Consider the following 26,851-nt stretch of genomic DNA (forward strand, 5'->3'; position numbering starts at 1 on the left):
GAACCCCCAGAAAGCCAGCAGGAGGAAAAGATGGGAGAGCACTCTGTCTTGGAAAGTGGAAAGGCTTATGCTTGACAGCAAATGATCAAATCATAAAGACGCACTGAATTCCACCCGTAAATTTTACAGCCAGTTCCTCGGCTGGCCCCCTCCAGACTCAGCAGTGGAGGAAATACAAAAGAGGCCCCCTCTCTGGTTCTTCCCTGGAGCTGCTCCCTGGCTTCCAAACAGACAAGATAGACGGCTTTTAAGTCACAGCCATCTCTCTTTTATTGGGGGTCACGGTTTAATTCGGACGGGCAGGAGTTCCGCTTGGCGAGGCTTACAGAGGAAGTGGTGGAGGCTGCTGGGGACTGGGGCCCTCCCTCCTGGGAGACCAGGGACAGCTGCGAGTGGAGGGAACTCAGCTTGTTCTGGAGGTAATCCAAGGCAGTGGCTTTATCCCTGCAAGAAAGGAGGAGAAGCATGAGAGATGGCTGCTTATTAGGGTTATAGACCCACAACCTGCCATTCTGTGTCTGTCCCCCCACCAGATCCCGGCTGACAGGCAGCCTTACTAACCAGCACCCCATCATGAGCTATTTGGGTCCCTCCTGCCCCATCAGTTGAGCCTGTCATTTAACCACAACCATGCATGAGTTTTGCTGTGCACTGGTGCAGGGAGCCTGAACTCTCCTGCTCAGCCCTTCCCTTAGCTGAGCAGCGAAACAAACCGCAGAGTGGCTGGCTTTTACCATCACATCCGAACCGGCACTTGTGGCTTGTTTTTATTTCTAAACAAACCACAGCCCGAAGTCGAGGTTTGCTTTTCAGTATCCCAGCGGTGGTTTCTTTGGTGAGAACGAACCGCAAGCGCTGACTCAGGCGGCCACTCTGTGGTTTCGCTTTCCCAACTCAGCTGATGGGAAGAGCAGAATGGGAGAGAGAGCGTCCCACACATTGAAAGCACTCGACCCCAAGGAATCCTGGGAACTGTAATTGTGAACAGTGCTGGGAACCATCGCCCTGTGAGAAGTAAACGACAGCTCCCAGGATTCTGTGCGAGCATCTGCGCGTTTTAAATTTTGAGTGGGTGTGTCCTATGTGGAAAGCTAAGCATTATCTTAAACAACCACCACCCAAGTTAGGTTTACCTGCATGCAGATTTAATTTATCATTAAGTAAAACTCATTTGGTTAGTCGGTTAAAATGTCTTCAATCAGTTGATAGCCCTAATTAATGCATTTACCATTGGATGATGATGATGATGATGATGATGATGATAATTTATTATTTATACCCCGCCTATCTCCCCAGCCACTCTGGGCAGCTCCCAACAGAATATTAAAAACATGATAAAACATCAGACATTAAAAACTTCCCTAAACAGGGCTGCCTTCAGATGTCTTCTGAAAATAAGTTAGTTGTTTATTTCCTTGACATCTGATGGGAGGGCGTTCCACAGGGTGGGCACCACCACCGAGAAGGCCCTCTACCTCGTTCCCTGTAACCTCGCTTCTCGCAGTGAGGGAACCGCCCTTGGAGCTGGACCTCAGTGTCCAGACCGAACAATGGGGCTGGAGATGCTCCCTCAGGAATACTGGGCTGAGACACCTTCATCATGGTGGAGGTGGAATTTTGCAAGGGTTTGGCTCCAGGATCAGGGAGTTCCATGGGCCTGTAGAATGTGCAAGGCAGAGCAGGCACCGTCTGTAGAGCTTCCCCCCTTGCTTACTCACTCCGTGGCGATCTTGGCCCGCTCCAGATAGTTCTTGGCTCTCAGGGCATCATCCTGGGCCAGGCGTACATTCGAACTCAGGGCAGTTGCTCGGGCGCGAGTGTCCACAGCCGTGTGTTCCAGATCCTGCCTCCCAGCGACCAGAACAATTGGAGGGGGGTAAAAGAGAGAGAGAGAGAGAGAGAGAGAGAGAAGGAAGGACTACAGAGCCATCACCCAACCAGGATAGAGGCAAGCCAGCAATTTAGGGCTGCCGGCAGTCACCACCAACTACGGCTGTCGATTTGGCAAGCTATGCTTTGGCTGTTAGGAGATGGTGATAGGACAGGGGTCCAGGCAGAGGTATTTCAGTAGGAAGTTTACTGAGCCTCTCATGTTTCTCCGGCACCCCCTGGTGGCTGTGCATGATCCTAAAGCAATGGGATGCCAGCTGAGGATGAGAAAACCAGGTGCACAGGGCCAGAAGATACTGCAAGGTAGCAGCTGATATGTCAAAAGGTTGCCGACCAAGATAATTTGGTATCAAAAGATACCAACTAGGCTGCCAGCTACAGCTAGGGGCTGCTGGTCTAGCAAGCTCTGCCACCTGTCTCATTCGGCCATAAGCGAGGGGCAGAAGTAAGTTTGGTAGTTACTGGAAAAGACATTTTGCATGTCCCGTATTGGTTTTTTCAGCAGCCAGGTATGTGCTGCTGAGAATGTGAGCCCAGGCGCCGCCTCCCGGGGCAGATACCTGCTTGTGTTGAGCACCGAGCGTGTGGCTCAGGTTATTTTAAGGAAGGCTGTGTGGGTCTGCTTACTTCAAGGGGGCTAGCAGCATGGGCGAGAGACACCCATGGCAACCACAGAGGCCTCCATCTCCAGTGCAGCCGGGGTAATGTGCTGCAGCCGAAAAGGAGCAATGTGAAAAAGCTGTGCTTGGGGGGTTGGGAACTCCAAAAGGCACTAATAAGGGCTAAAACGAAATGCTGTTCTTTAAAACAGGTGGCAAACTCACAGGTGACAGATGCCCCCAAATAGATTTTGGTGGCCACCTAAGAACTACCCCCATCCCACCTCTTCACCCCCCAAAAAACCCTTGCATTCTATTTTTTTTATTTTAAAAACCACTTCCTTTTTATTGCTCCTATGCATCTCCCACTGTGATATCAGAGGCTTTTTTAAAGGCCCCTCAATTCACCCCCCCCCACTGTAAAAATTGTTTTAAGATTTTTATACCGACTGCTCCCATAGGTACCCAATGGCACCCCTTGCTATACAGGTCCACTGTGAAGTCCCAGTAGGGCTTCCTCCCAGGTAAGTAAGAATCAGGCTGCAGCCTCGATGCATTTGTTTGATGCTTGCAGCCACCTTGTAAAAGATCCCTGGCTGGAAAGTTGAGCTGCTAAATGCCACTTTCTGATTGTCAAGGCTGAGGGAGAATTTAGCACCTCCCCAATTCAAGTCCTACAGGCAGGGGGTGGCCGGCCTGTGACCCTTCAGCAATTGCACAAAAAGGTACAAGTCCCCATTGGCTTCATCCAGCGCAGCCAGTGGCCGAGGATGAAGGGAGACAGTAGCTCAGAATCATCCAGAAGGCAACAGGCTAGCCAGCCCCTTGCCCTATGGCTGTGCCACCAGCGCTTGTCAATTTCACTGGCTTGACACCTGTTGCTGGAGGGGAAACAAAAATGCTCTCTCCCTTAGGCTGGCTGGGGATGATGGGAGTTATAGTCCAAAACTACAGAGGGCAGAGCTACATTTCTCTTTGTTTCAGGCACCCATTATTCAACTTCCAGAAGAGCACTCTAGGTGCAACTGCTGAGAGTATACATACACAAGCACACCCTTCTATAAAGAGATCTCAGTTTTGCTTTCCAGAAAACCTGAAGTTTGCACACAGAAAGAAGGGTATATGGCCAGGGAATGAAACATTTCCAAAATATAAATGTAAATTCATCTCACACACCCCAAACCCTGGAATTTTAAGGGGTGAGAGGTCAATACTTTTCCTTTGTTTTAATTCCCACCCCTTTCCCCTGCTAGAATGAATATCCTCCTTTTTGTACAATGTAAGGCCACTATTATTTCTATGGAAACCAGAGAAAAATGAGAAAGAGAGCTTTGCAGCAGAGGAGGCAGTCGCCCAGTAAGTGGCTACAGGAAAAGCAGTAGCCCTACAGGCTACGAGAGCAGGCCCAGCCCTGTGGAAGGTTGCCTTTTTCACAGGCAGGTGGCCCTGGGTTCAATCGCGAGCTCTTGTTAGTTCAGGGCATCCCAGGTAAATCAGGATGGGGAGAAGACCTTTTTGCCCAGAGACCTGGGAGAGCTGCTGTCCGCCAGAGTTGACAATACTAGGCTCGTATGTAAGGCAGCTTTCTGGGGAGTGAGCCCACCACCGAGGGGGGAGGGATCTACCTGAGCCCAGATCTCTGGAGGTCCAGGGCCATCTTATCTGGCCCCAGGGCAGAAGAATGCTCCAGCGAGGCTGCACTCTGGAATCTTTTTATTGGGGGTGGGGTGGGGGGTGCAGAGGGATCACGGTACCATTATCTTCTTCTGCAAGCGCTGGCAGCTGGGGCATGGGCCCGGGGGGACCGCCCTCTGCTTCAGCTCTTCCAGGACGGGCGCCATGGCATGCTCGACCATCTGTCTCAGTGTGTCCGTGTTCACAAAGCTGTAGCTGTGGCCAGGGGAGAAAAGATGGAGCAGGGTTCACGCAAGGACAAGAGATCAGGAGCCCCTTCCCTTCTCCTATCCTGCACTCCCTGAAGGATCTTAGCCTGCTTAGGTTAAAAAAAAGGCAGTCATGGCCACAGATCTAGATGGCTTTAAAAGGTGGTTAAGACAAACTGCATGGTGGTGCCTATTGACATCTGCCAGCCAAGATGGCTGTGATCTGCCTCAACTGCTGGAGGTTTCAACGCTTCTGAAAACCAGTTATGGACTCATAGAATCGTAGAGTTGGAAGGGACCCTGAGGATCGTCTATAGCCCATCGCCCTGCGATGCAGGAATATGCTGATGTCCCATATGGGGGGATCGAACCTGCAACCTTGGCGTTATCAGCACCATGCTGTAGCCCACTGAGCTATCCAGGCTGACTAAATGGGTACAGGCCCACTTAGGGAGGATAAGGCAATCTACTGGTCGTGGTGGCTATAGACTGCCTTTGGATATCAGTCGCAACCCTGTTTAGGGAAGTTTTTAATGATTGATGTTTTAATGTATTTTTAATCTCTGCTGGAAGCCGCCCAGAGTGGCTGGGGAAACCCAGCCAGATGGGCGGGGTATAATAATAATAATAATAATAATAATAATAATAATAATAATAATTTTTTATTATTATTGCTGGGAACAGCAAATGGGGAGAGTGCTGTTGCACTGCGGTCCAGCTTGCAGGCTTCCCCCTGGCATCTGTTTAGCCACTGCATTGTGGCTGCAGGACTGGGCGGTCCACTGGTCTGATGTAGCAAAGCTCTTCCTGTCTCTAGAAGCACAGACCAGGAAAATAATCAGCCGCTTAAGGCACAGTGGTTTGGTCTCTTCTTAATACTTCCAAACATACATACCCATACCAGGAAGACTGGAGGTTTGTTGGTTCATTATTTTTGTGAAGAAACGGAAGTAAGTATCCAAATCTTAACACCTGATTTTGCAGGAAACTGCCAAGACTGCTCTGAAGCTCTGGTGGCAGCCAATTCTAACATGAGCAACAGCCTGCATGCTTGTGTACTATATTGCCCCCTTCTCTTCTGTGAATATCCAGTGATCTTGTGATATTGAGTGCGTTTGTGACCCTGCCGTTACGCTGCTCCAACGTATAGCATGCTTGTGCAGGGATTTCTAAATGGCGAGAGTCTGCCACCGCTATATCATTTGAACCAGCGGTTCTCAACCTGTGGGTCCCCAGATGTTGTTGGACTACAACTCCCATCATCCCTGAGCTCTGGCCTTGCTAGCTAGGGGTGATGGGAGTTGTAGTTCAACAACATCTGGGGACCCACAGGTTGAGAAAGGCTGATGAACGGTCTTGGAGCCCTTCCACCAATGCGTTGTACCCAGCCTCCTGCCTGCACTTATCCCGGGTTCGGCATCCTTGCTCCTAGCTCGGCTTACATTCCCCCATCCTGATCCCCCATCCACCCTTGTGTGTCTCTGAAGCTGGCACCTGGAACATCTGGCACAGCTAGCAGGGTGCCTGTCGGGTGTCTCCAGGGGCTTGAGTGCTGAGAGATGCCTTGACACATCCTCCATGAGAGACTTCACTTGCCACAGGCCATCCAGGTCAGCGCGGAGCTGGGTGAGAGACACAGACGTCCGCTTAGCCCTGGCACAGGAAGAAAGGGGAAGGGGGGAAAAGGCAGCTGCTGTAAACTCAACTACAGTGGTACCTCGGTTTACAAACTTAATCCGTTCCGGAAGTCCGCTCTTAAACCAAAGCGTTCTTAAACCAAGGCATGCTTTCCCATAGAAAGTAATGGAAATAGACACAACAATACAGTAAGAGTAAATTTTTTGAGGTCTTAGAACAAAGGAAGGAAGTCAATTTGTGTTTATGTACGTAATGATATGGTTTTTTTCTGTAGATGTTTAGTTTTGTTTCCTTTGTTTGTTTGTTTTTTCCCCTTTTCCTTTTCTGTTTTTTTTCTCTATATGTTCCGGGGATTTTTGTTTGTACAGTATTATTTTGGATTCAATGTTTGTAATTTTTGTTATGATTCTGCATTGAAAATAAAAAAAAATTCTTAAAAAAAGGGAAAAAAAGAAAGTAATGGAAAATGGATTAATCCATTCTAGACGATGAAAAACAACCCCTAAAATAGCAATTTTACATGAATTTTACTATCTAACAAGACCATTGATCCATAAAATGAAAGCAATAATCAATGTACTTGTACTATAAAATAAATAAGGCAGTATTGTAGATGACAAAAATGACTGATGACAGTCATTGATTGGATGGGGGGCTTTTTTCCATTTCTGTAGTCACACAATCCTTAGGTTGCATACTCCTGCCCTAGTGGGTGGAGTAATGGTCGCCTTGGTACATGAGGCAACATTCCAGCCGCAGAAACAGCATGTAGACGGCTACTTGCTCGTTCCCGTCTCCATTTGGGCATTACCAACAACTCAAAGGCACTTCTTAGCTGGCCAAAGGACTTCGGAAGGGCTAACGAGGAGTGGGGTCCAATGAGAGTGGGATCCTAGCCCAGGGAGAGTCGTGAGGGTCAGAGAGAGAACCTCGGAGGGCCACCTTTTGTCCCATGTGCCAGAGGTCCTTTGAGAAAAGGGGCCCAGATTTGGTTCGGGAAAGACACGTACGTGGCAGAGACCTCATCCAGCTCCTCTCGCAGCATCCTGAGCGCCTGGCCGTGTTCCAGGTGCGTCCTCTCCCACTGGGGAAGCACCCCCTCCAAGCGCACTCCCAGCTGGGCCAGCAACCGCAGCACCTCCTTTTGGGTCAGCCCATCCCGCTGAGACCTCCCGGATAGCTCCAGCACGCATTTCCTAAAACGTGGGAAACGAGGGAAAAGATAGCCGTGTTGGGAGGCAGGATGGGCTCTCTCGAACGAGGAGCCACCTTCCCCGCTCCCGCTCGATACCTGATCTCTTCCACACATGCCAAGGTGGCGGCTGTGTTTAGCTTTCCGTCGGCGCCCCCCTCGTCCCCCGGCCCTGCTCGTGGCTGCCCGCTCTCCAGCGCCCCTCGCAGGCTGTTGATGGACGCCAGGATGGCGGCAGTGGCCCGCTGCAGGTCACCCTCCTCCAGGCTGGGGGCTCTCAGGGGCGAGGCTGATGCGCTGCCCACCAAGTCGAGGAGCTGCTTGGAGACCCCCGATGCCATTCGCTGCTCCAGCTCCTGCCACTCTCGCTCCTGCCGACCGAGGTCCTCTGCTTGCACCTGCCGCTGCAAGAAACGCAGCTTCTCCTAAATGGAGGCCACGTTTGGGGAACAGGGAGGAAAATGATGCTCGTTTGTTGCTTGGTTCATTTATTCATTTATTTAAAATTTGACCTTTTCCTGTTAGGCAAAGATCATAAGATGACCTGGATGGTCGCCGGATTCTGTGTAGAGATCTTTAGGTGCAGACCATCCCCCCACCCAAAAAAGTTCATTAAGAAAATCCCCAAACTCAGTTCCATGGGTGACTCTGGGTCATCTCTCTGCGGTAGCTTATCTTAAAGTTCAAGTGTCTATATGCATATCGCATTTATAAATTTTTAATTTATTGTTGTACATTGTTTTAAATGTTTGTTCCCCTTCTGGGATTGTACCCCCAAGTGTGTTTTATAAGCTGGTCTCTGACCGTAATAAATTATCTATCTATTCATTTGTTAGTTTGCAAGTAAATAAAATTCATGTGTAATATGGTTGCCATACGTCCAGAATTTCCTGGACGTAGCCAGTATTTGGCCCTCTTAAGCAGAGTCTGGGCTGAAATCGCTGAATGTCCGGAATATTTTTTTTTGCAAAAAAATGCTCAACCACTTCGGGCAAAAAAAACCCTCAACAACTTTGGCTAAAAAACAAACACGCACACACACACACACACACACACACTCAAAAACTTTTGTGTCCAGATTTTCATTTTTTGAAATATGGCAACCCTAATGAATAATAATAATAATAATAATAATAATAATAATAATAATAATAATTCAATTTATATACTACCCTTTGGCAAAAGATCCCAGGATGGTGTACTGTACAACATTAAAAACACATCACAGAACGCCAGTGATAAATGCATAATAAAATAATAATAAAAAGCATATTGACAGACAGCCTAATAAAAAAAATAGTTATCCTCCCCCACTCCACCCCCCCACCCTTTCACAGGCCATTAGCCATAGGCCTGGGTAAAGAGGAATGTTTTTGCCTAAGTACCTAAAGACATGAAATGATGGCGCCAGGCAAGCCTCTTTGGGGAGAGCATTCCAGTCGGGGAGCCACCACAAAAAAGGCCTGTTCTCTTGTTGCCACCCTCCAAAACTCTCTGGGACATAGAAAAGGGCCTCAAGCAACTTCTTCATTAGGGGGTTTTGCCTTTATGAGCTTCCTTGTATTTCCCCCCTTAACTAAAGAAATTAATTGCATGTTAGCCTCGAGTCTCCCTTTCTGACCTGTGAATGACCTGATCTTCCTGCTGGCCCTGTGGCACACATATAGGCAATTTTTATGAGCCTGGCATGCAAAACTGCAGCCTTGTCCTCAGTTTATTCTAGGACCTCCTGGCATCCCCCTCACCTCCAGCAGCACCGAGTTCTTCTTGAGCACATTGGTTTTGATTTCAGCATCCTCTACTGATTTTGAGACCTTCCGGCAGCTCTCCTAGGGGAGAAGATCGCAAGAGATTCAAACACTAGCTCACTAACAGGAAAGGGAACAGAGTGAGTTAACATGGTTCTTCATTGAGTGCGGAGAATAAGGTTCCTATTTATCTACTTGCACTTTGATGTGCTTTTGAACTGCTAGTTGGCAGGAGCAGGGACCGAGCAATGGGAGCTTACCCCGTCGTGGGGATTCGAACTGCTGACCTTCTGATTGACAAGTTCTAGGCTCTGTGGTTTAACCCACAGCACCACCCACGTCCCTTTAATTCAGGGGTAGTAAACCTTTTTATACATACTGCTCACTAACGCATCTTTCTTGGTAAAATTTCCTTACTGCCCATCAGTGCTCGACGGAAGGAGGATTAAGCTTGTGCTGTAGAACCCCCTACCGCCCACCTAGAATCCTGAAACGCCCACTAGTGGGCAGTAGGAACCCGGTTGACAGCCCCTGATCTAATTTCTGACTTATTTACAGTGGTACCTCGGGTTACAAACACCTCGGGTTACAAACACTTTGGGTTACAGACTCTGCTAACCCAGAAGTAGTACCTTGGGTTAAGAACTTTGCCCCAGGATGAGAACAGAAATCGTGGGCGGGTGGCGCGGCGTCAGCGGGAGGCCCCATTAGCTAAAGTGGTATCTCAGGTTAAGAACGGTTTCAGGTTAACAACGGACCTCCAGAATGAATTAACCTGAAGCGTCTGTAACCCGAGGTACCACTATACAGTGGTACCTCGGGTTACATACACTTCAGGTTACAGACACTTCAGGTTACAGACTCCGCTAACGCAGAAATAGTGCTTCAAGTTAAGAACTTTGCTTCAGGATGAGAACAGAAATCCTGCTCCAGCGGCGCGGCGGCAGCGGGAGGCCCCATTAGCTAAAGTGGTGCTCCAGGTTAAGAACAGTTTCAGGTTAAGTACGGACCTCCGGAATGAATTAAGTACTTAACCCGAGGTACCACAGTATAGTCAAAACACATTGGGTTCAATGGTGGATGGGACTGCAGAAGTATCTTTTCCCGGGCACACACCACTTTCCACCCCCTTTTTATTTATTTTTATTTTTTATTTGCCACGCTGAATGCATGCAAGCTAAGTGTGTATAAATTGTGGGCTTACTGTACATCAATACTGTGTATATCAAGAAAACGGAATCAACTAATTCGTAAACCGTATATACTAATAATTACGAAACCTACGCATTTTATCTAGCTAAGTCTGCATTAAAAAAAAAACCCAGCACGTTATACAAAGAGAACAATAATTCAATCAATCTGTGCACCATTTATCCAAAACAACTGGTCTGGATGACGCAGACAATCAAATCAACTGCTTTCAAGCCAGATATCTGAGGGAAGATTTGTGTGGTAGGAGCTACCCTGTTCTCCTGGCCTGGACAGTATCACCTATCACCTCCTTTGTTGCTGGAGAGGAGCTGGTCTTCATCAAGAGCCAGAAAGCCAGAATGCCATTGATATCATCAACAAGTTGCTGCTCTTCTGCATAGAAGGAACTATATCTCTGACTTCAAAACTCTGGCGGCTGGTGTCAATTGAGAGTAAGTGGAGGCAGGCATAGCAAATCCTCTTCTTCGCTGCTGAGTTTTGCAAGGGCAACACTCAGACTAAGGAGGAAGAAGCTGAAAGGAGGTGCCATTTCTTAAACTGGTTGTAAGTAAGCAGGCCGGCAGGGCATGGGCTGCCTGAAGCAGTGTTAGAAACTCAGGTATACAGTGGTACCTTGGTTCTCAAACTTAATCCGTTCCGGAAGTCCGTTCCAAAACCAAAGCGTTCCAAAACCAAAGCGTGCTTTCCCATGGAAAGTACAGTGGTACCTTGGGTTACATACGCTTCAGGTTACATACGCTTCAGGTTACACACTCCGCTAAATCAGAAATAGTGCTTCAGGTTAAGAACTTTGCTTCAGGATGAGAACAGAAATCGTGCTCTGGCGGCGCGGCAGCAGCAGGAGGCCCCATTAGCTAAAGTGGTGCTTCAGGTTAAGAACAGTTTCAGGTTAAGAACGGACCTCTGGAACAAATTAAGTACTTAACCCGAGGTACCACTGTAATGCAAAATGGATGAATCCGTTCCAGACTTTTAAAAACAACCCCTAAAACAGCAATTTAACATGGATTTTACTACCTAACGAGACCAGTAGCTGAACTGGGTTCCACACAGTCACCAAAAAAAAGTGAGCCGCAAAAACAAAAACGCAAAACAAATAGCAAAAACAGACAGACCTCAGTGTAACACTCAAAACGGAAGTGTGGCACTCAAAACAGAAGCATAACACTAAAAATAGAGCATGTTCTGCTTCCGAAAGTAGTTCGCAAACTGGAACACTTACTTCCGGCTTTGCAGTGTTTGGGTTCCAAGTTGTTTGAGCACCAAGGCGTTTGAGAACCAAAGTACCACTGTATAAGCTAGGGGCCAGATGGCTCCTTAAACCAGGGTTAGAGTCACCAAAACGGAATGTCTAGTTGCCATTTTGGGGCCAGATGGCTGAAAAGTCATATTTCTCACAATACAACTTTTCGGTTCCTGAAATTCATTCTGACTGTGCTGCTAAAATGTCATGGATAGAATTTTACAGGATGCGTGTAGGAAAACTGTCAATATCCAAGGATGCCCAGGCAGACATACCCAGATGGTGGAGATTTCAGGCGCCATCCTGGTGCCTGGGTATCTTCACCTGGTCGCAAGTGGCTGATAAAAAGAAAAGGTAAAGGACCCCTGATACTTAAGTCCAGTCATGAACGACTCTGGGGTTGCGGTGCTCATCTCGCTTTACTGACTAAGCCACCTCTGGCGAACCAGAGCAGCACACGGAAACGCCGTTTACCTTCCCGCAGGAGCAGTACCTATTTATCTACTTGCACTTTGATGTGCTTTTGAACTGCTAGGTTGGCAGAAGCTGGGACCAAGCAATGGGAGCTCACCCCGTCGCGGGGACCTTCCGATTGGCAAGCCCTAGGCTCAGTGGTTTAGACCACAGCGCCACCCGCGTCCCCATGTGGCTAATAGCCAGGTGCAAAATTGCCTGGCACCTGGTGAATTTTAAACGCTGGCCTGAAGGCTACCTGAGGTTTGTTTATGTTATTGATTTCATAAAATTTATATACCGCTTGATTGTAGGGGAGGGGACTCAAAGCAGTATACAAAAAAATAGGGAACAACGAACGTGGCATTAAAAATAAATTACAACCATAATTTAAAACATACAGAAAGTTAAAACCACAATAAAGTAGACCAAAACAAATGAATACTCGTACAAACTTTTTGAAACATCTGAGTAGGCTTGTCTAAACAAGAATGTATTCAGCAAGCACCAAAAACAATACAGTGAAGGTTCCTGTCTGATAGCAATACCCAGGTAGTTCCGAAGTGTAGGTCCTGCCATCCATGCTGAATGACCAAATTTTTACAGATGCAGTGTGGATATTATGTGCACCTGCAAAAGGGTACCTATGAGGCGATGGGGCACTGCCCTATTTGCCCTCATGGACTAGCCTATAAGATTTATGACTTGTAAGAAACTGTGCTTGAGTTTGCTTTTCCCTCCTCCCTCCTCTTCGCTTTTCCTCAAGTGTCCTGTCTCTTTAGAATTTAGATTGGGAGCCTGAGGGCAGGAACTGCCTTGGCGCTGATTTTTATCACACCCACATTGAACATCCACACACAGACTATTAAAAAACCTGGCCACACCCAATAATTCACTCAATATCACTCCATCTCCGTATGTTCTTATTTAGAGTCATCTAGAATAATACCAATTAAAATACAAGAAGTAGCACAGAGCACAAGAAAGTGCAGTGAAATGGCATTACAATAACAAAGCGGAATACATTACGATATAATAAAAATGTGATTATTAACCATAATTATCCCACTAATTATTTTTTTAAATAGTTTGAATGAATGGTACCCATTAATATCTACTCCATGTTAGTTTGTTTTGTTTTGTTTTGTTTTGTTAGCAGCTTGTTGATTCCCCTGAAAATCTGCATTAAAAGAAGGGGATTTTTCCATTTGTCCTGGGCCTCTGGCAGTACTCCTGTTGCCATGGAAACAAACACAAACTGCCTTGAGGCTCTCCCGCCAACTCATTCAGAGGATGTCATTCTGAAATCTAGCTATTTGTGTAATCCTTGCCGATTCGGCAGAGCCAAAAGAATTAAGTCCATACGCGCGCGCACCCCCCATCCTCAACTTACAAGTCCCCACCAATTGGAATAAAACAGGAATGTTACTTCCATATTTACATTCTTTCAGACCATCTTGCTAAATGCATGGCAAAAGCAAAGAGCACATGGGCGTAGCCAGGATTTTTGTTAGGGGGTGCAGGACTTTGGGGAGCGGGGAAGAACCGATGGGATTGGTCAGTTAGTTCAGTATTTCTGTTGTTTTACTTGATGGGGCGGGGACAGCTGCCCCTTGACTATGCCGTGAGAAAGCATCATTTTCCAGCTTCATTTGAAAATTCTAATGGAAGGCAAAATCAAAGCGCTTTAGCCGCCGTTTACCAATGCCTGTCTTTATTTCCTTGTTAAGTAAACTATGATCTTGCAAGGCGGGTTTTAACTCGCTCTACGTGGGGCTGCACTTGAGACTGACCCAGAAACTCCAGCGGGTGCAGAATGCTGCGGCGAGACTCCTTACGGGGTCTTCACCGCAGGATCACATTCACCCGGTGCTATACCGGTTGCATTGGCTCCCAGTGGAGTACAGGATCAGGTTTAAGGTGCTGGTTTTAACCTTTAAAGCCCTATACAGCCTAGGACCCTCATACCCACAGGACCGCCTCTCCTGGTATGTCCCACAGAGGACCTTATGGTCCTCAAATAAAAAACATATTGGTGATCCAGGCCCGCAGGGAGGTTAGGCTGGCCTCAACCAGAGCCAGGGCTTTTTTGGCCGTGGCCCCGATCTGGTGGAAAGGTCGGTCACAAGAGACCAGGGCCCTGTGGGACTTGACATCTTTCCGCAGGGCCTGCAAGACAGAGCAGTTCCACCAGGCCTTTGGCCAGGGCACAGTCTGACCTCCTCCCTCTTTCTGTAATCCTCATAGAACTCTAGCCCAATGGTTGCCATTGATAAACATTCACGGAATTGCAGCCTAAAACAATTCAAAAGGTCGAAGCACATTTCTATGCAAGAGAAAGCCAACGTTTTGGGGGCACATATAAGATTGGTGAACTGTTAAGTTGTGGGTGAACATATCAGGCAACACAGTGATTCTTCAAACAGCTCTTGTTTATTCACTGACCCAAAACAGAATTGAACTGCAGGGTTCAGCCAGCCTGCTTATATACAGCTCCACTACAACGCAACAGTAACAACTTTCTGTAAGTATCCAATCACTGAACGTCACTATCCAATCACTGAACGTCACTTTCAATTCCTTATTTGCATATGTGGACCTGAGTGAAAACTATCTACAGTATCCCCCTGCTGGCCCAAGGTGAGAACTTCAGTACATAACATGAACGTCGTTAGATCCTAAGTACAGATGTGATAGGGCTTTGTAAAAATTAGGTGTGGTGTAGAAAAAATAGACGCAGACCCCTAAAATTTGGGGACCTCCAATGAATCTGATCAGCAGGAGGTTCAAGACAGACTGCAGTGCATAATTATTATATGGAACTCACTGCCACATGGTGTGGCAACAGGCACTGGCTTCAACAGCTTTAAAAGGGAAGTAGACAAATTCACAGCAAATTGGTAAGTCAGTGGCATTGTTCAGAGGCAGTGTATTCCCAAAATTCCGGCTGTTGTGGGAGCAACAGTTGGAAAGGACTGTTGTCTTCCATACCAGTTTGTGGTATGAGAAGCATTTGAGAAGCATATGCCACTTTGAGAAGCAAAATGCTGGACTAGGCAGACCTTTGGTGTCTCTTTTCATGTTCTTTGTTCAGCCTTTCTTAGTAAAGATCTCTCTGCTTTTGAGCAGAAATGGTTGCTTGGGTTTGCCGGGCACAGATGCTTCCCACCCACTAACCCCGAGACGAGGTCCCTTCTGTTACAGGAATTCTAAGGTCTTAAATACAGAATAAATGTTGATAATTGCACAAGGTAAACACACATACATAAGTATATAAACTACATGTCTAAAATAGTACAGGCGAGCAACCCAAAAGCCATCTTAGCTCTCCTAAAGACTCTAAATATTTCCTCTGCCTCCTTAATCCCCCTTGCCTGAGAACAGGTAGGCAGATAGCAATCAGGGGAAGTTCCTGAAGGAATTCCTCTCCTATATCTATGAACCCCCTTTGTATATTAATTGTCATTGTTTGCCCAGATGCTCTGCATTGAAGGATGTCTGATGGGCATCCTTACCAAATGCTAATGTTTTGTGTAAACTGTGTCCGGAACTATGTCAAACTTGCTAAATCCTCATGGATATCACACCTTGGCCTGCCTGAGCCACAGCAACCCCACCTTATGGGTGATGTAATTTCTGACTGTTGGTAGAGGGAACTGTCCTTCTCCATGCAAAAATGCAAACCCTTAAAAAATGATGTTTCTTTGTGGTTTGGGGTCTCTCTTGCCTCCTTGCCAGGAGGGGAGGGAACGCTGTTGCAACAGAAAAATAAAGATCTGCCTTGCCTTCACTGGATGCAGGGGCACAGGTGGGGGCGGCACGCCCCGGGTGTCATCCCTGAGGGGTGTGTGACAAAATCCCCCCCCAGCCAGATCGGCCCCCTCGGAGGATCGCCCCGTGCCCCCCCCCCCGGCGGATCGCCACTGCACCAATCGACCCCCTGGGCAATCGCCCTGCCCCCGGGTGCACGGCTTGTGAGCCACTCCGGGTGCCCGAGTGGCTAGCCCCACCGCTGACCGGATCCTGCCTCCATCCATTCACCTCTGACGGATCATGGACTTAGGGGGCTCAGTTCCTTGGGGAGTTGGGCAGCAAAAGCCAACCACCCCTATTTTTTCTGTCACTTCCAACTCTACAAGTCTATGATGATTCTATGTCTTGAGCCGGCTAACACATCCCTCACCTTGAGGTGGGTGCAGTACTCTTCCAGGTCCTCAGCCTCCTGCCTGCGCCGCTCCAGGTTTTCGCACAGCACTGTGCACTCACTCTGCACACAGAGCAGAAGGGGAACGGCTGAGAAGGCGGAGAGGGTGTTCTCGAGGTGCAAGAGGTGGCCTTGTCCCTGCAAAGAAACAGCCCCCACCTCTCTCCCTTTCCAGCAGCTTTGTGGCCAAATAATAATAATAATAATAATAATAATAATAATAATAATAATAATAATTTATACCCCGCCCATCTGGCTGAGTTTTCCCAGCCACTTCCAATCGAGTGTTAAAAACAGTACAGCCTTAAATATTAAAAACTTCCCTAAATCACTCCAGCACGGTGTTTCTCAAGTGGTGGCAGGACTCAGTGCCACCACAAACCCAGTCGCCTCCTCGCTCATCCACCCTGCCCACTGGCCATGTTGCTTGGACCAACGCTAGATTTGCTGCTTGCTAAAATAAACTCCCTGCATGCCAATTGAAGAGGTTCAGGAGACTGAGAAGTTACAACAGAGGTGGATTTCAGGGCGCCGAACAAATTTAAAAGCCCCACGTCTGCCACTGTGGGGCAGGGGGAGAGATGAAAACGGGAGGGCCTTGCTCCTCTGAGGGGAAAGGACCAGAGGAAATGTTGAAGGAAATTAGAAAGGCAGAGAGGAGGTTGATATTTTTCAGTAAGAGCAACAGCCGGGGAAATAAACAAATAGAATAAAAGGAGGAAGAGGTGAAACACAAAAGGGGCAGGGAGGAGGAATGAACCTTCGGTTTGCAAAGGTACAAAGCAAGTGTGAGAAGAGAAGGGGGAGCAGAAACAACAACAGATGAGTAAAATTACTTGGGTGAGGCATGGTGGTGGGGAGGGAAAATATAAAATGAATTGCCTGCCCCACATAGAGCCTCTGGGTCAGCAAATTCTGCCTAAAATGGGGAGGCTGAGACATGTTACTTCTAGAGCCAAGGCCTGTACTTTGTTTGAGAAAAGCTGAACTGTGGAGCTCCTTGCCACAGGAAATTGCTCGGGTGCGGGGGCATTTCCAAAGAATTAGGCATCAATAGAAAACAATGTCAGTGGCTGCCAGCTGGTTATTCCACATGCCATCCTTAACTGCTACCATTTTATGACTGGTTCTGCCCCTTCAATTCAGTTTTGTGCCTCAGTTATTTTTTAGCTCTCTCAAGTGGGCTGCAAGGGAAGACATTTTGAAAACCCCTGTTCCATCTTCCCTTTATATACAAGCTCTACTGGTGACAGAAGAGCTTGCTATTTTTTGTGTATTCTTTCAGGCTAAACAATACAGAACTACCATGTGTTCCCCACCCTCATATGAAACAGGCAAACACAAGACACGTAAATTCATAAAACAATTGAAATTCAATCATGTTCTTATCAAAAAACCCAAATTAGAATCCACACCTTTTTCCAAAAAAAATTTCACCACTGATTCCTGTGACAGAATTCTTAAAGATACAGAACCCCCAAGTTTGGATGTCAGGGAAGCAATTTTGATTTTTAGAAGGCATCTTAATGCCTATGATACTCGAAGAATGCTGGGCATCACAACCCCCCTTCAACACACATACAGACCTGGTTCACACATAATGTTAAGCTACGGTTAATGTTAACCATAGTTCAAAAACCATAGTTAAATCTGAGGTGACTGACAGCCGTTCAGTTAAACCTTGGTTTATTACATCCTTTCCCTATTAATGGAGACAAAAGCCAAGTCTTCACATGCAGCTCTGTAATTTGGGGGCACTGACAGCCCCTTAACCGTAGCTAAGGAGAATGTCTGAGTTTATACACAATGCTAAACTATGGTTAATATGAATTAAAGTTTATAAACAAGCTTCAAGTCTTGGTTAACAAGTTACCTTTAACCACAGTTAATAAACTGAGGTGGGTTCACACACAACACTAAGCCATGGTTGATAAACCACAGTTTTACAAACCATGGTTTAGTATTACGTGCAAATCAGGCTGCTATCACAAGAGGCTGGGGCATCATTACCAAGTCAACGGCTTCTGATGTGAAAAGGATGAAGGTACTGAGGTGGATATATATACGCCTAGCTCACTGGTTCTTAAACTGTGGTCCTGGTGTATCTTTAGCCAACAAAAACAGTAAAGGGGAAGGCTGAAGAGCCAAAGTACATTAAAAAATACACCGTAGGCCGAAGGGGCAAGTCACTTTAAACATAAAAATGGAAAACAGCTTGACTCTTTAGCAGTACAAGCAGCTGCAGTGTAAAGTTCACTGGAAACACCAGTGGTGGGCTGTTGTCCTTGGGTGTGCATAGAGTTTCGTTGGACTGTAACAGAGGCACCAACTTGCGCCCAATATTGAGGGGGCCGGCTTGTGCGTGTGATGTCATGCATGATATGACATTTTGGGAGGAGCCAGGGGACAGAGCCGCAGTGATGATGATGATGATAATTTATTATTTGTACCCCGCCCACCTGGCTGGGTTTCCTCAGCCACTCTAGGTGGCTTCCAACAAAGATTAAAAATACATTAAATATATGATGATGATGATGATGATTACAACCTACTTTCCACAGTAGAAGGAGGAGCCAGCCAGCCACTGAAGTTGCACTCAGCTCTACACCTGGCCTCCTCTGCTCCCTGACAGTAGAGAACACTGAGAGGGGTCCCCCCAAAAAAATTATGGGGGGAGGGATAAAAATGCTTGGCTCCGTGGACTGTGACCACATGTAACAGGCAAAGCAGCGGATAGTGAATTCAGAAGCCTTTTTGGGCCCCCTCCCACAGGACAGAAGCTAACAAAATGCAGTCAGCACAGAAACTTGACACCCCATCATGGTCCTTCAGTCCCATCCTAACTACAAACAAACAAATTAGAGAGAGTCTCACAAAAACTCTCCAAATCTACTTCAAGGAAAATGATGTAGACAATATAACAACCCCGCTCTTATGGGATGCAATGAAAGCGGTCACCAGAGGAGCTTGCATGAAAGAGAAAGCATTCCTAATAAACAAACCTCCTCAAAAATTAGCCAAATAGAACAAGGAGCCCTTAAAAGAGCCAAGTTAAAGAACCAGTGATCTAGTGGTCCATGGCTGCATGAGATGAACAGGGCAAGCTCAGGGTGGTGTTAGCTGGTGTGGCCTGGGCTGGAACTGGCGTTGGGAGGGGGACAATCTCCAGACCTGCAGGTTCTGAACATGGCGGTTGACCTTGGACGTCCTCTCCTTGAGGCTGGTGATGGAGTCCTTGGCTCGCAATAGGCCGCTATTGCTCACTACCTGCTGGGGGAGAGCGTAAGAAGGGGGTGGGTCAGGTGAATAGTCCAGCTTAACTCCTGACCTCTCCACACTTCCTGGGCATTTATTTCAACTCAAGGACTTTTACGAAGCCGGTGGGCGCCTGAAGGCAGATGCCACCACCAACCACTGGGAGGCTGCATGCTCCCAAGGTGGCAAGGGCATAATTCATGCACAGTGATGAATTTCCTGGTGTCGCAATTAAATGGGAGAAAGCGAGGGGCAGTTATTCAGGGCGAAGCCAGTGGAACGAGGAGACTGGGGCAGTTCCAAAGCTTTGCAACCCCAGGTGACAGAGGCAAGACCCCAGGAAACGGCCCTTGCCAGAGAAGGGATCTAAGGTAGGGAAAGCAGTTGCCAGAGGGAATATTATCCTCATAGAATTTGCTAAATAACACTCAGACATTTAATTATATATTAAAGGCAAGGCTTTTAAAAACATGCTTAAGGGTAACCGTTGCAGAATTGGGGGAAGGGCAGCAGGGTTCTTGCTCAGAGCAAGGTAATTCAGAATCACACACACAAGCACAGCCCTACATCTGAGAGAATACGGCACGGCCTGAATTTGCAAGTTTGGACTGACCACACCCCTAACATAGAGAGCCTGCTGGACTCCAATTCCCATCAGCCCCAGCCAGCATGGCCTGAGGTCAGGGAGGATGGGAGTGGTAGGTCAACAATAGCCACACCTCTGACCTACCACTTGTCCACGTTCAACCCAGTCCCAAAGCCGTCGGACACAAGAAGCACACATTTCCATCCAAAACAGAGTAGACAACTTTTTCCTAACCCCATGCCACGAACAACGGGACATGCAGAAATTTGGAAAATGCAGTGTGGGGTGGTTGGTTTGTTTTTTGGAACAAAGGTTTTTCAAAAAATTACAAAAAAAACTACAGCTGCTACATTTTTACCTGTGAAGGCACAAGAGAAGAGCGACAACAACCTTTTTTCAAATATGTGCCCTGATTAGATTTACAAGGAATATATGACATCCCAAATAACACCATTGCATATATATGAATTAGTAACCACTGAAGTTATGATTAAACTACATTTTATCAGTTGATACTAGATGCGGGCAGCGCTGTGGGTTTGCCGATTGGAAGGTCGGTGGTTCGAATCCCCGCAACGGGGTGAGCTCCCATTGCTCGGTCCCTGCTCCTGTCAACCTAGCAGTTCAAAAGCACGTCAAAGTGCAAGTAGATAAATAGGTACCGCTCCTGCGGGAAGGTAAACGGTGTTTCCATGTGCTGCTCTGGTTCGCCAGAAGTGGCTTAGTCATGCTGGCCACATGACCCAGAAGCTTTACGCCAGCTCCCTCAGCCAATAAAGTGAGATGAGCGCCACAACCCCAGAGTCGGTCACGACTGGACCTAATGGGGTCCCTTTACCTTTACCTTTACTAGGAAGTGAGGGTGACATCCCAGTCCGAGCCCTTCCTTAGTTCTATGGGTATTCATGCACCATTAAGCCAGGCGTGCTTTTTACATTTTGCCTGAATTCGACCAATGTGTCTCAAGCTTTCCAAAAGTGGTTATTCTATGCATATGGGGCATGTGTGTGAGTCTATTTTTTTAATACCAGAGGACTGCATTGGCAGAGAGAGGCTACCCGTCTCATCTCCTGCCTTGCCTTACCGAAGGATGTGGGATAAATTCAATTCAGTTTGCAGTTAAAGGCGAACTTCCCTAATTCGAAATTTCTGAAACAATATGCGAACTGAAACAGCCATCCTTTGAAATTAGAAGTTTTCTGAATTTTGCAATGCAGGTCTCCCCAGCCAAGTTACATGGACAAAAAATGCATACACGTGTTAGGGTAAAGTGAGCATTAAAATTATTATTATTTATTAAATTCGTATACGCCCTTCCTCCCTAGATCACAAGGCGGTTCACAATGCCTATACTGGTGAAAAATAGCATACAAAAATGCACTGTATTGGGGAAAATTACTTTGCAAAAAAAAATGTAATATTAGGAGAAATTTGCACTAAAAATGCTGAAGAATTTTCGCGAGGGCTATTATTATTATTGCAAACTGATGTGGAAATGTAGAGAACTCAAATTAAGGTGGAAAAATGGACAGATCTGTCCAGCCCTGCCTTTCCACACTGCCTTGCCTGAAAAGTACTTTGCTCCAAGTCCAGCTCTCCTACTGGAAATTAGCTTGGGAGAAAAGAAAACTGCTTTTTTATATAAGTAAAAAAGTGCACACAAAAACAAGTAGCCCAATGCAATGAGGTAGTGGTGGAAGGACTCAGCTCCCTCAGCCTCCCACGCTCATTTTTATGTAAGCTACCCTCCTGCGCCTTATGTGTGAATGCTTCAGATGCATGCAGAAATATGTGTGGCTGCTCCGACACCTCTGATCTGGCCCAGAGACAAGAATCCCATCTTATCCTGGAGGTTCATTACCAATAGACTATTCTTCTTCTTCTTCTAAACCAAACTTCCGAGTTGCTTAAGCTCACTACTAACCAAACGCCAACCCTGACATAAAGGCACTGGAGTATTTCCCAAATAGCTGGAAGAAGATGCCTATGTTGACGCCTGGAGCTGGAATCTACAGGCGTAGGCAAACTCTGGCCCTCCAGATGTTTGGGACTACAACTCCCATCATCCCTAGCTAACAGGACCAGTGGTCAGGGATGATGGGAACTGTAGTTCCGAACATCTGGAGGGCCGGAGTTTGCCTTTGCCTGATCTACAGCCTCTGAGTTATGTGACCCACAACAGTCCACACCCACAGGAGGGGAAGCTCCACATTATGCACCCGGCTGCAGCCTCTGACCAAGGTGCATTACAGAAACAACACCACCCTGAAGTGGCGTCAGCGAAGGGTTCTGCGTCTGCCTGATGTTTATTCAGAGTAGCTTCTGCTCAGGTTTAAAAACCTGGACTTGCCTGGCAAGGGTGGCCCTGTGCCCTACTTTGGAGAGGACGGCATCCTCTGTTTGAAGGGCTGTGTGGTCCAAGTCTGGTTTAACAACAAAGAACATGGTGCTGATAATGTCAAGGTTGCAGGTTGGATCTCCTTATGGGACAGCCGCATATTCCTGCATCGCAGGGGGTTGGACTAGATGATGCTCAAGGTCCCTTCCAACTCTACAATTCTATGATTCTATAAAGGGAGAGCAAGAGGGACCTCAAAGTTGCCCGTCAACAGCCTGTGCTTGTCTAGCAAGATCGAGCAGCAACACAATCTCCCCCACAGCTTTTCCCACTACGGTGAGATGCATTGCATCTAAATTATGCCACTTATTTGTAAACTCACATCTAATGCATATAGATGACCTCGTACAATTTTTTATGCCTGTCTGTGGGGTGCCCCCCCCACACCTCCCCTTTTAGGGTGATGCATAAACAGCCCACCCTATGCTTGGTTGTTGCAACTTGAACTTTGGCCCAAATTTTCAGTCAGTACCAACCCCCGTCCATTTGCAGTGCTCTAGTAGTTCCCAGAATGGGCCGCCCCACCTGCTATGGGGCAGTGAGATTACCAGGGAAAGGCAAGAGGGTGGCAGAGAGATGCAAACGACTATCAGACTTTGAAAAGCTGTCGATCAATTTCATTGAATGAATTAAACTAAACGGTTTTCACTGGGTTTTGAATAAGTGTGCAATTAAGTGTTTTGAATTTTATTCCTTAGCGGATTGTGCAAACCGTTATGCTTTTTATGGGGTGATGTATGGGGCACTAAGGGACGCGGGTGGCGCTGTGGGTTAAACCACAGAGCCTAGGACTTGACGATCAGAAGGTTGGCGGTTCGAATCCCCGCGATGGAGTGAGCTCCCGTTGCTGGGTCCTTGCTCCGGTCAACCTAGCAGTTCGAAAGCACCTCAAAGTGCAAGTAGATAAATAGGTACCACTCTGGCGGGAAGGTAAATGGTGTTTCCCTGCTCTGGTTCGCCAGAAGCGACTTAGTCATGCTGGCCACATGTCCCAGAAGCTGTACACCAGCTCCTTCGGCCAGTAAAGCGATATGAGCACCGCAACCCCACAGTCGGTCACGACTGGACCTAATGGTCAGGGGTCCCTTTACCTTTACCTTTATGGGGCACTGGGGATCAGTTCAGGGAACGAAAGGGCGACTTCCCCAAAATGATTTGGGATCTGCTTGCTCTGTGGTTTGTATGGTTTGGGAGCAACTTTTCCAGGCTGGGCTATGGATCTGAAATGTATGACCAGGCCTGGAAAGGGCGAGAGTCTCTGTTTGGGAAGAGTGTGGTTTACTTGGCTGCCCTCACAACAGAACAATGCTCTCCTTACCTGTTGGCTGGAGGTGTCATCTTCATCCTCGGACCACGCTGACTTGATGGGGAGCAAAGTATCCCTTCTTTCGCCACCTGCTCCTCCCGGAGGACCCCCGTCATCTGTGGATTCATTCTCAGTGGTGGTGGAGTCATCGCGTTCCCCGTCCGTTAGGTTCAGGAGTGAAACGTTGGTACAGGCGGAGGAACGCTTCAAGTTGAGGTTGGGGTTTTCATTGGTCACGGTGGGCTCAACCCTGAGGTGTGCGTGTGGGGAGAAAAAGGCAAACACATACATTAGCCAAGATGATACCCCATGGCGATCACTTTCAGATTTCAGAGAAGAAGAAGAGTTTGGATTTGATATCCCGCTTTATCACTACCCGAAAGAGTCTCAAGGCGGCTAACATTCTCCTTTCCCTTCCTCCCCCACAACAAACACTCTGTGAAGTGAGTGGGGCTGAGAGACTTCAAAGAAGTGTGACTGGCCCAAGGTCACCCAGGAGCTGCATGTGGAGGAGTGGAGACGCGAACCCGGTTCCAAACATTACAGGACTACCGCTCTTAACCACTACACCACACTGGCTCTCAGAGAAGCACCTGTGTTCATCTGGTGCAGCAAAAAGGGACTCGCAGAGCCCCAGAGGTTAACAGATTTATTGTGGCATCAGTTGTAAGAGGGGTCAGAGAGAAGGGGGTCACTTTCTAAGAGAAGGATGCTCTGGGCCAGTCACAATTTGGTCTCCCAAGACTACAGTTTCCAAGTTCTAACCCCTTCTCTGAACCTAATACCTAAGGAAAGCAGGCAGAAATCCTAGGTCTTGAGAGGAAGGCATCAGGTAGGTTAAAGGGGGCGGGCAGACACAAAACCAGGGTTCCTGGGTTCTCAGTGACAACAACTCTCTTGAGCACATCTTTGCCTGGCAGTTCAGTGCAGTTCAGCTAAAGATGTTCCTTTCTAAGAACCATACTTGCTTGAGGCGTGGGCTGGCTAAGAGCAAAGAGGACAGAGGAACAGGCTTGAGGTGGCTCAGCGAGAACTGAAGTGGCTAGAGCAAGGTTTTCTGGGACTGGGAAATCTCCGATTCCATGGGAAGGGCTCAGGGGGCACAGGGTACTGGAGCAGGGATGTCTGGGTCCCTGAGTTTTCAGAGAAGGGAAGATTTCTAGCATCTTATCTTTGTTGAAAGATCAAGAGTCAGCCCACACTAATTCTGGTGTGGCACACTCATCCACCCAGCTTTCTAGAGCTGTAGACAAAACCCCTTGGACAGGAATGTGGGGAAATGCCTTTAGGGCCTCTCTAGACTCTAGGTGGGTTCGGGTGGTCATTCTGCAACATGTCATCGATGCAATAATAAGCACATTAGCGGAGGATTTGTAGCAGGCTATTCACACACCCTTCCGCTTTTATGAGTTCTGCGAAGCTTCTGAAGTTTTATTGCGTTATTGGTGTCTGGAAGGGAACGCTTGTGCTATAGCACGACAACCCCACCGTGCCGATACTTTGCGGTATGAAAAATTACAGGTTTTCAGCAGGACGTTGCAGCACATGAATTGATTGGGAACGAAGCAGCATGGCCACCCTGAAACTTCTGCAGGCGCAAAGCTTGTTGAAAGGGGAACCGAACTGATACACTATCAGGAGCATGAAGTGTCATGAGTCTGCACAATAAAATGGATTTCTGGAGGGAACCTTAAGGCTGCTTCTCCATCTAGCCCAGGACTGTCTACACCAGGGGTGGGGGGAGCTCTGGCCCTCTAAATGATGCTGAAATACAACTCCCATCATCCCTGGCCACTGGCCACGCTTGCTTGGGCACCTGGGAGTTGTAGTTTGGCCACATCTCGTGCAGAGTCGCCAGTGGAGAAGGGTTTTCCCCACTAACCTCCTACTTAGAGATGCGCTCCACCACTGATCTCCAATCCCTCCCAACAGATTCCAGTAGTGCATTGAACTCCACCTCCACCCCTTCCCTTCCCAGGGCTCCCACCCATGGAAAGAGACGGCTTTCTTCTTTTTGGGGAAGCCCTTCAGGCTGCTCGACTTCCCCAGCTGCTCCTTGCTGCCCTGAGCCCGACTCTCCGTCCCTGTCGATGTGTCTCCAGCTTCGTTGATTTCCTTGGACTGCCAGATGGTCTTCACCACAACGTTGGCCATTCCTGGGTTGGGTATGGATTATCTGGTTCAAGCGCGGATTTCCTTTCCTGTGCCACGACAGGGAACATCTACCGCCTCCAAGCCAACCGGCACTCCAGGGAGGGCGGGGGCCTCCCAGCTGCTCCCCATGACCTCACAACAGCTGCCGTGGCGCCCATGATCACATGACCCCACCTTCCTAGCTTTGCCCTGTGCCGCCAACGTTCTGTGATGTCAGTGCTGTCGCCATGGGAAAGAAGAACCTGGTGCTCTCGATTAGTTTTTCGGACTTCAGCTCCCATCAGCCCCAGCCCGCACAACCAATCATGAGGGGCGATGGGAGTGGTAGTCCAAAACATCTGGAGGGAACTAAGGCCCTATCTGCACTATACATTTAAAGCAGTATCATACCACTTTAAATATTCCCCCAAAGAATTCTGGGAGCTGTAGTTTGTTAAGGGTGCTGTGAGTTGTTAGGAGACCCGCTGTTCCCCTTACAGAACTAAAATACCCCAGTTGCTTTAATAATCAATATTTTCCAGGGGCTCTCCTAACAATTCTCAAAACTTTTAACCAGCTACAGTTCCCAAGAACTGTTTCTCTGCTCTGGTTTGATCTCCATCTTTTCCCCTCCTGAATTTTCAAGATCTCGCTTTGTTTTTCGAGTCTTAATTGTTTCCTTCATGCTGTACAAATAAATCTCTATCTTTATATATTTGGCGGATTATTATTTTTTGTTACTTCTTCGAAAGGTACAAGAGCAGAACAAAACTGCAGCTGCAGGCAAGCCTTTCATTTGCTGATTTAGGATTTTTACTAAATTGCTTGGTGTCAGGATTTGTCCGCCTAACAGGCCGAACCAAAACACAGAGAAGAACCTACTTGCTGGTGCAGTAGGAGTCATGTCATTGGCTGCCTCTGGAGACAAGCCTGAAGGATTTCCCCCTGAAAGTTTATTACCTGTGAGGCAAGGAAGGAGACTTCACACTGCAGCTGGGCAAAACGTTATGTGTGCAAACTAGAGAAGACAAGCAAGACTCATAAGTGTCAATGAGGCAGTTGTAGTACAGTGAGTGGTACCTCGGGTTGAGTACTTAATTCATTCCAGAGG

At 47.6% G+C, this 26,851-nt stretch overlaps 1 protein-coding gene across 9 annotated transcripts; it reads right to left on the bottom strand.

The window, feature by feature from the left end:
• Positions 1-245: 245 nt before the first annotated feature.
• Positions 246-25,912, bottom strand: TSKS (testis specific serine kinase substrate). Of its 9 annotated transcripts, none has more exons than XM_082194380.1 (11): positions 25,565-25,912; positions 23,620-23,857; positions 19,234-19,329; positions 16,042-16,125; positions 8,948-9,031; positions 7,302-7,627; positions 7,021-7,206; positions 5,867-6,025; positions 4,244-4,379; positions 1,719-1,843; positions 246-444 (listed from the first exon to the last, which is right to left on the bottom strand). In XM_082194380.1, the coding sequence occupies exons 1-11, from the start codon at positions 25,759-25,761 to the stop codon at positions 270-272; spliced, it is 1,806 nt and encodes a 601-aa protein (XP_082050506.1). In that variant the 5' UTR covers positions 25,762-25,912; the 3' UTR covers positions 246-269. The 9 variants fall into 9 exon arrangements, with proteins under 9 accessions (XP_082050506.1, XP_082050505.1, XP_082050512.1 ...); XM_082194379.1 differs by having other exon boundaries at positions 19,234-19,332; XM_082194386.1 differs by having other exon boundaries at positions 1,715-1,843; positions 19,234-19,332.
• Positions 25,913-26,851: the final 939 nt, after the last annotated feature.

The sequence above is a fragment of the Podarcis vaucheri genome (genome assembly GCF_965113315.1).
Source record: "Podarcis vaucheri genome assembly, chromosome: 13".
Lineage (NCBI taxonomy): Eukaryota > Metazoa > Chordata > Lepidosauria > Squamata > Lacertidae > Podarcis > Podarcis vaucheri.

What these genes read in the sequence shown, in the direction of transcription:
- TSKS (XM_082194379.1), bottom strand. Translation starts at nt 25,761, where the DNA reads ATGGCCAACGTTGTGGTGAAGACCATCTGGCAGTCCAAGGAAATCAAC. An exon ending in TGGGAAGGGAAGGGGTGGAG is followed by an intron (nt 23,858 to 25,564) that starts GTGGAGTTCAAT and finishes CGCACACCTCAG; the next exon opens with GGTTGAGCCCACCGTGACCA. An exon ending in GCATGTGTGGAAGAGATCAG is followed by an intron (nt 7,207 to 7,301) that starts GTATCGAGCGGG and finishes CCCACGTTTTAG; the next exon opens with GAAATGCGTGCTGGAGCTAT.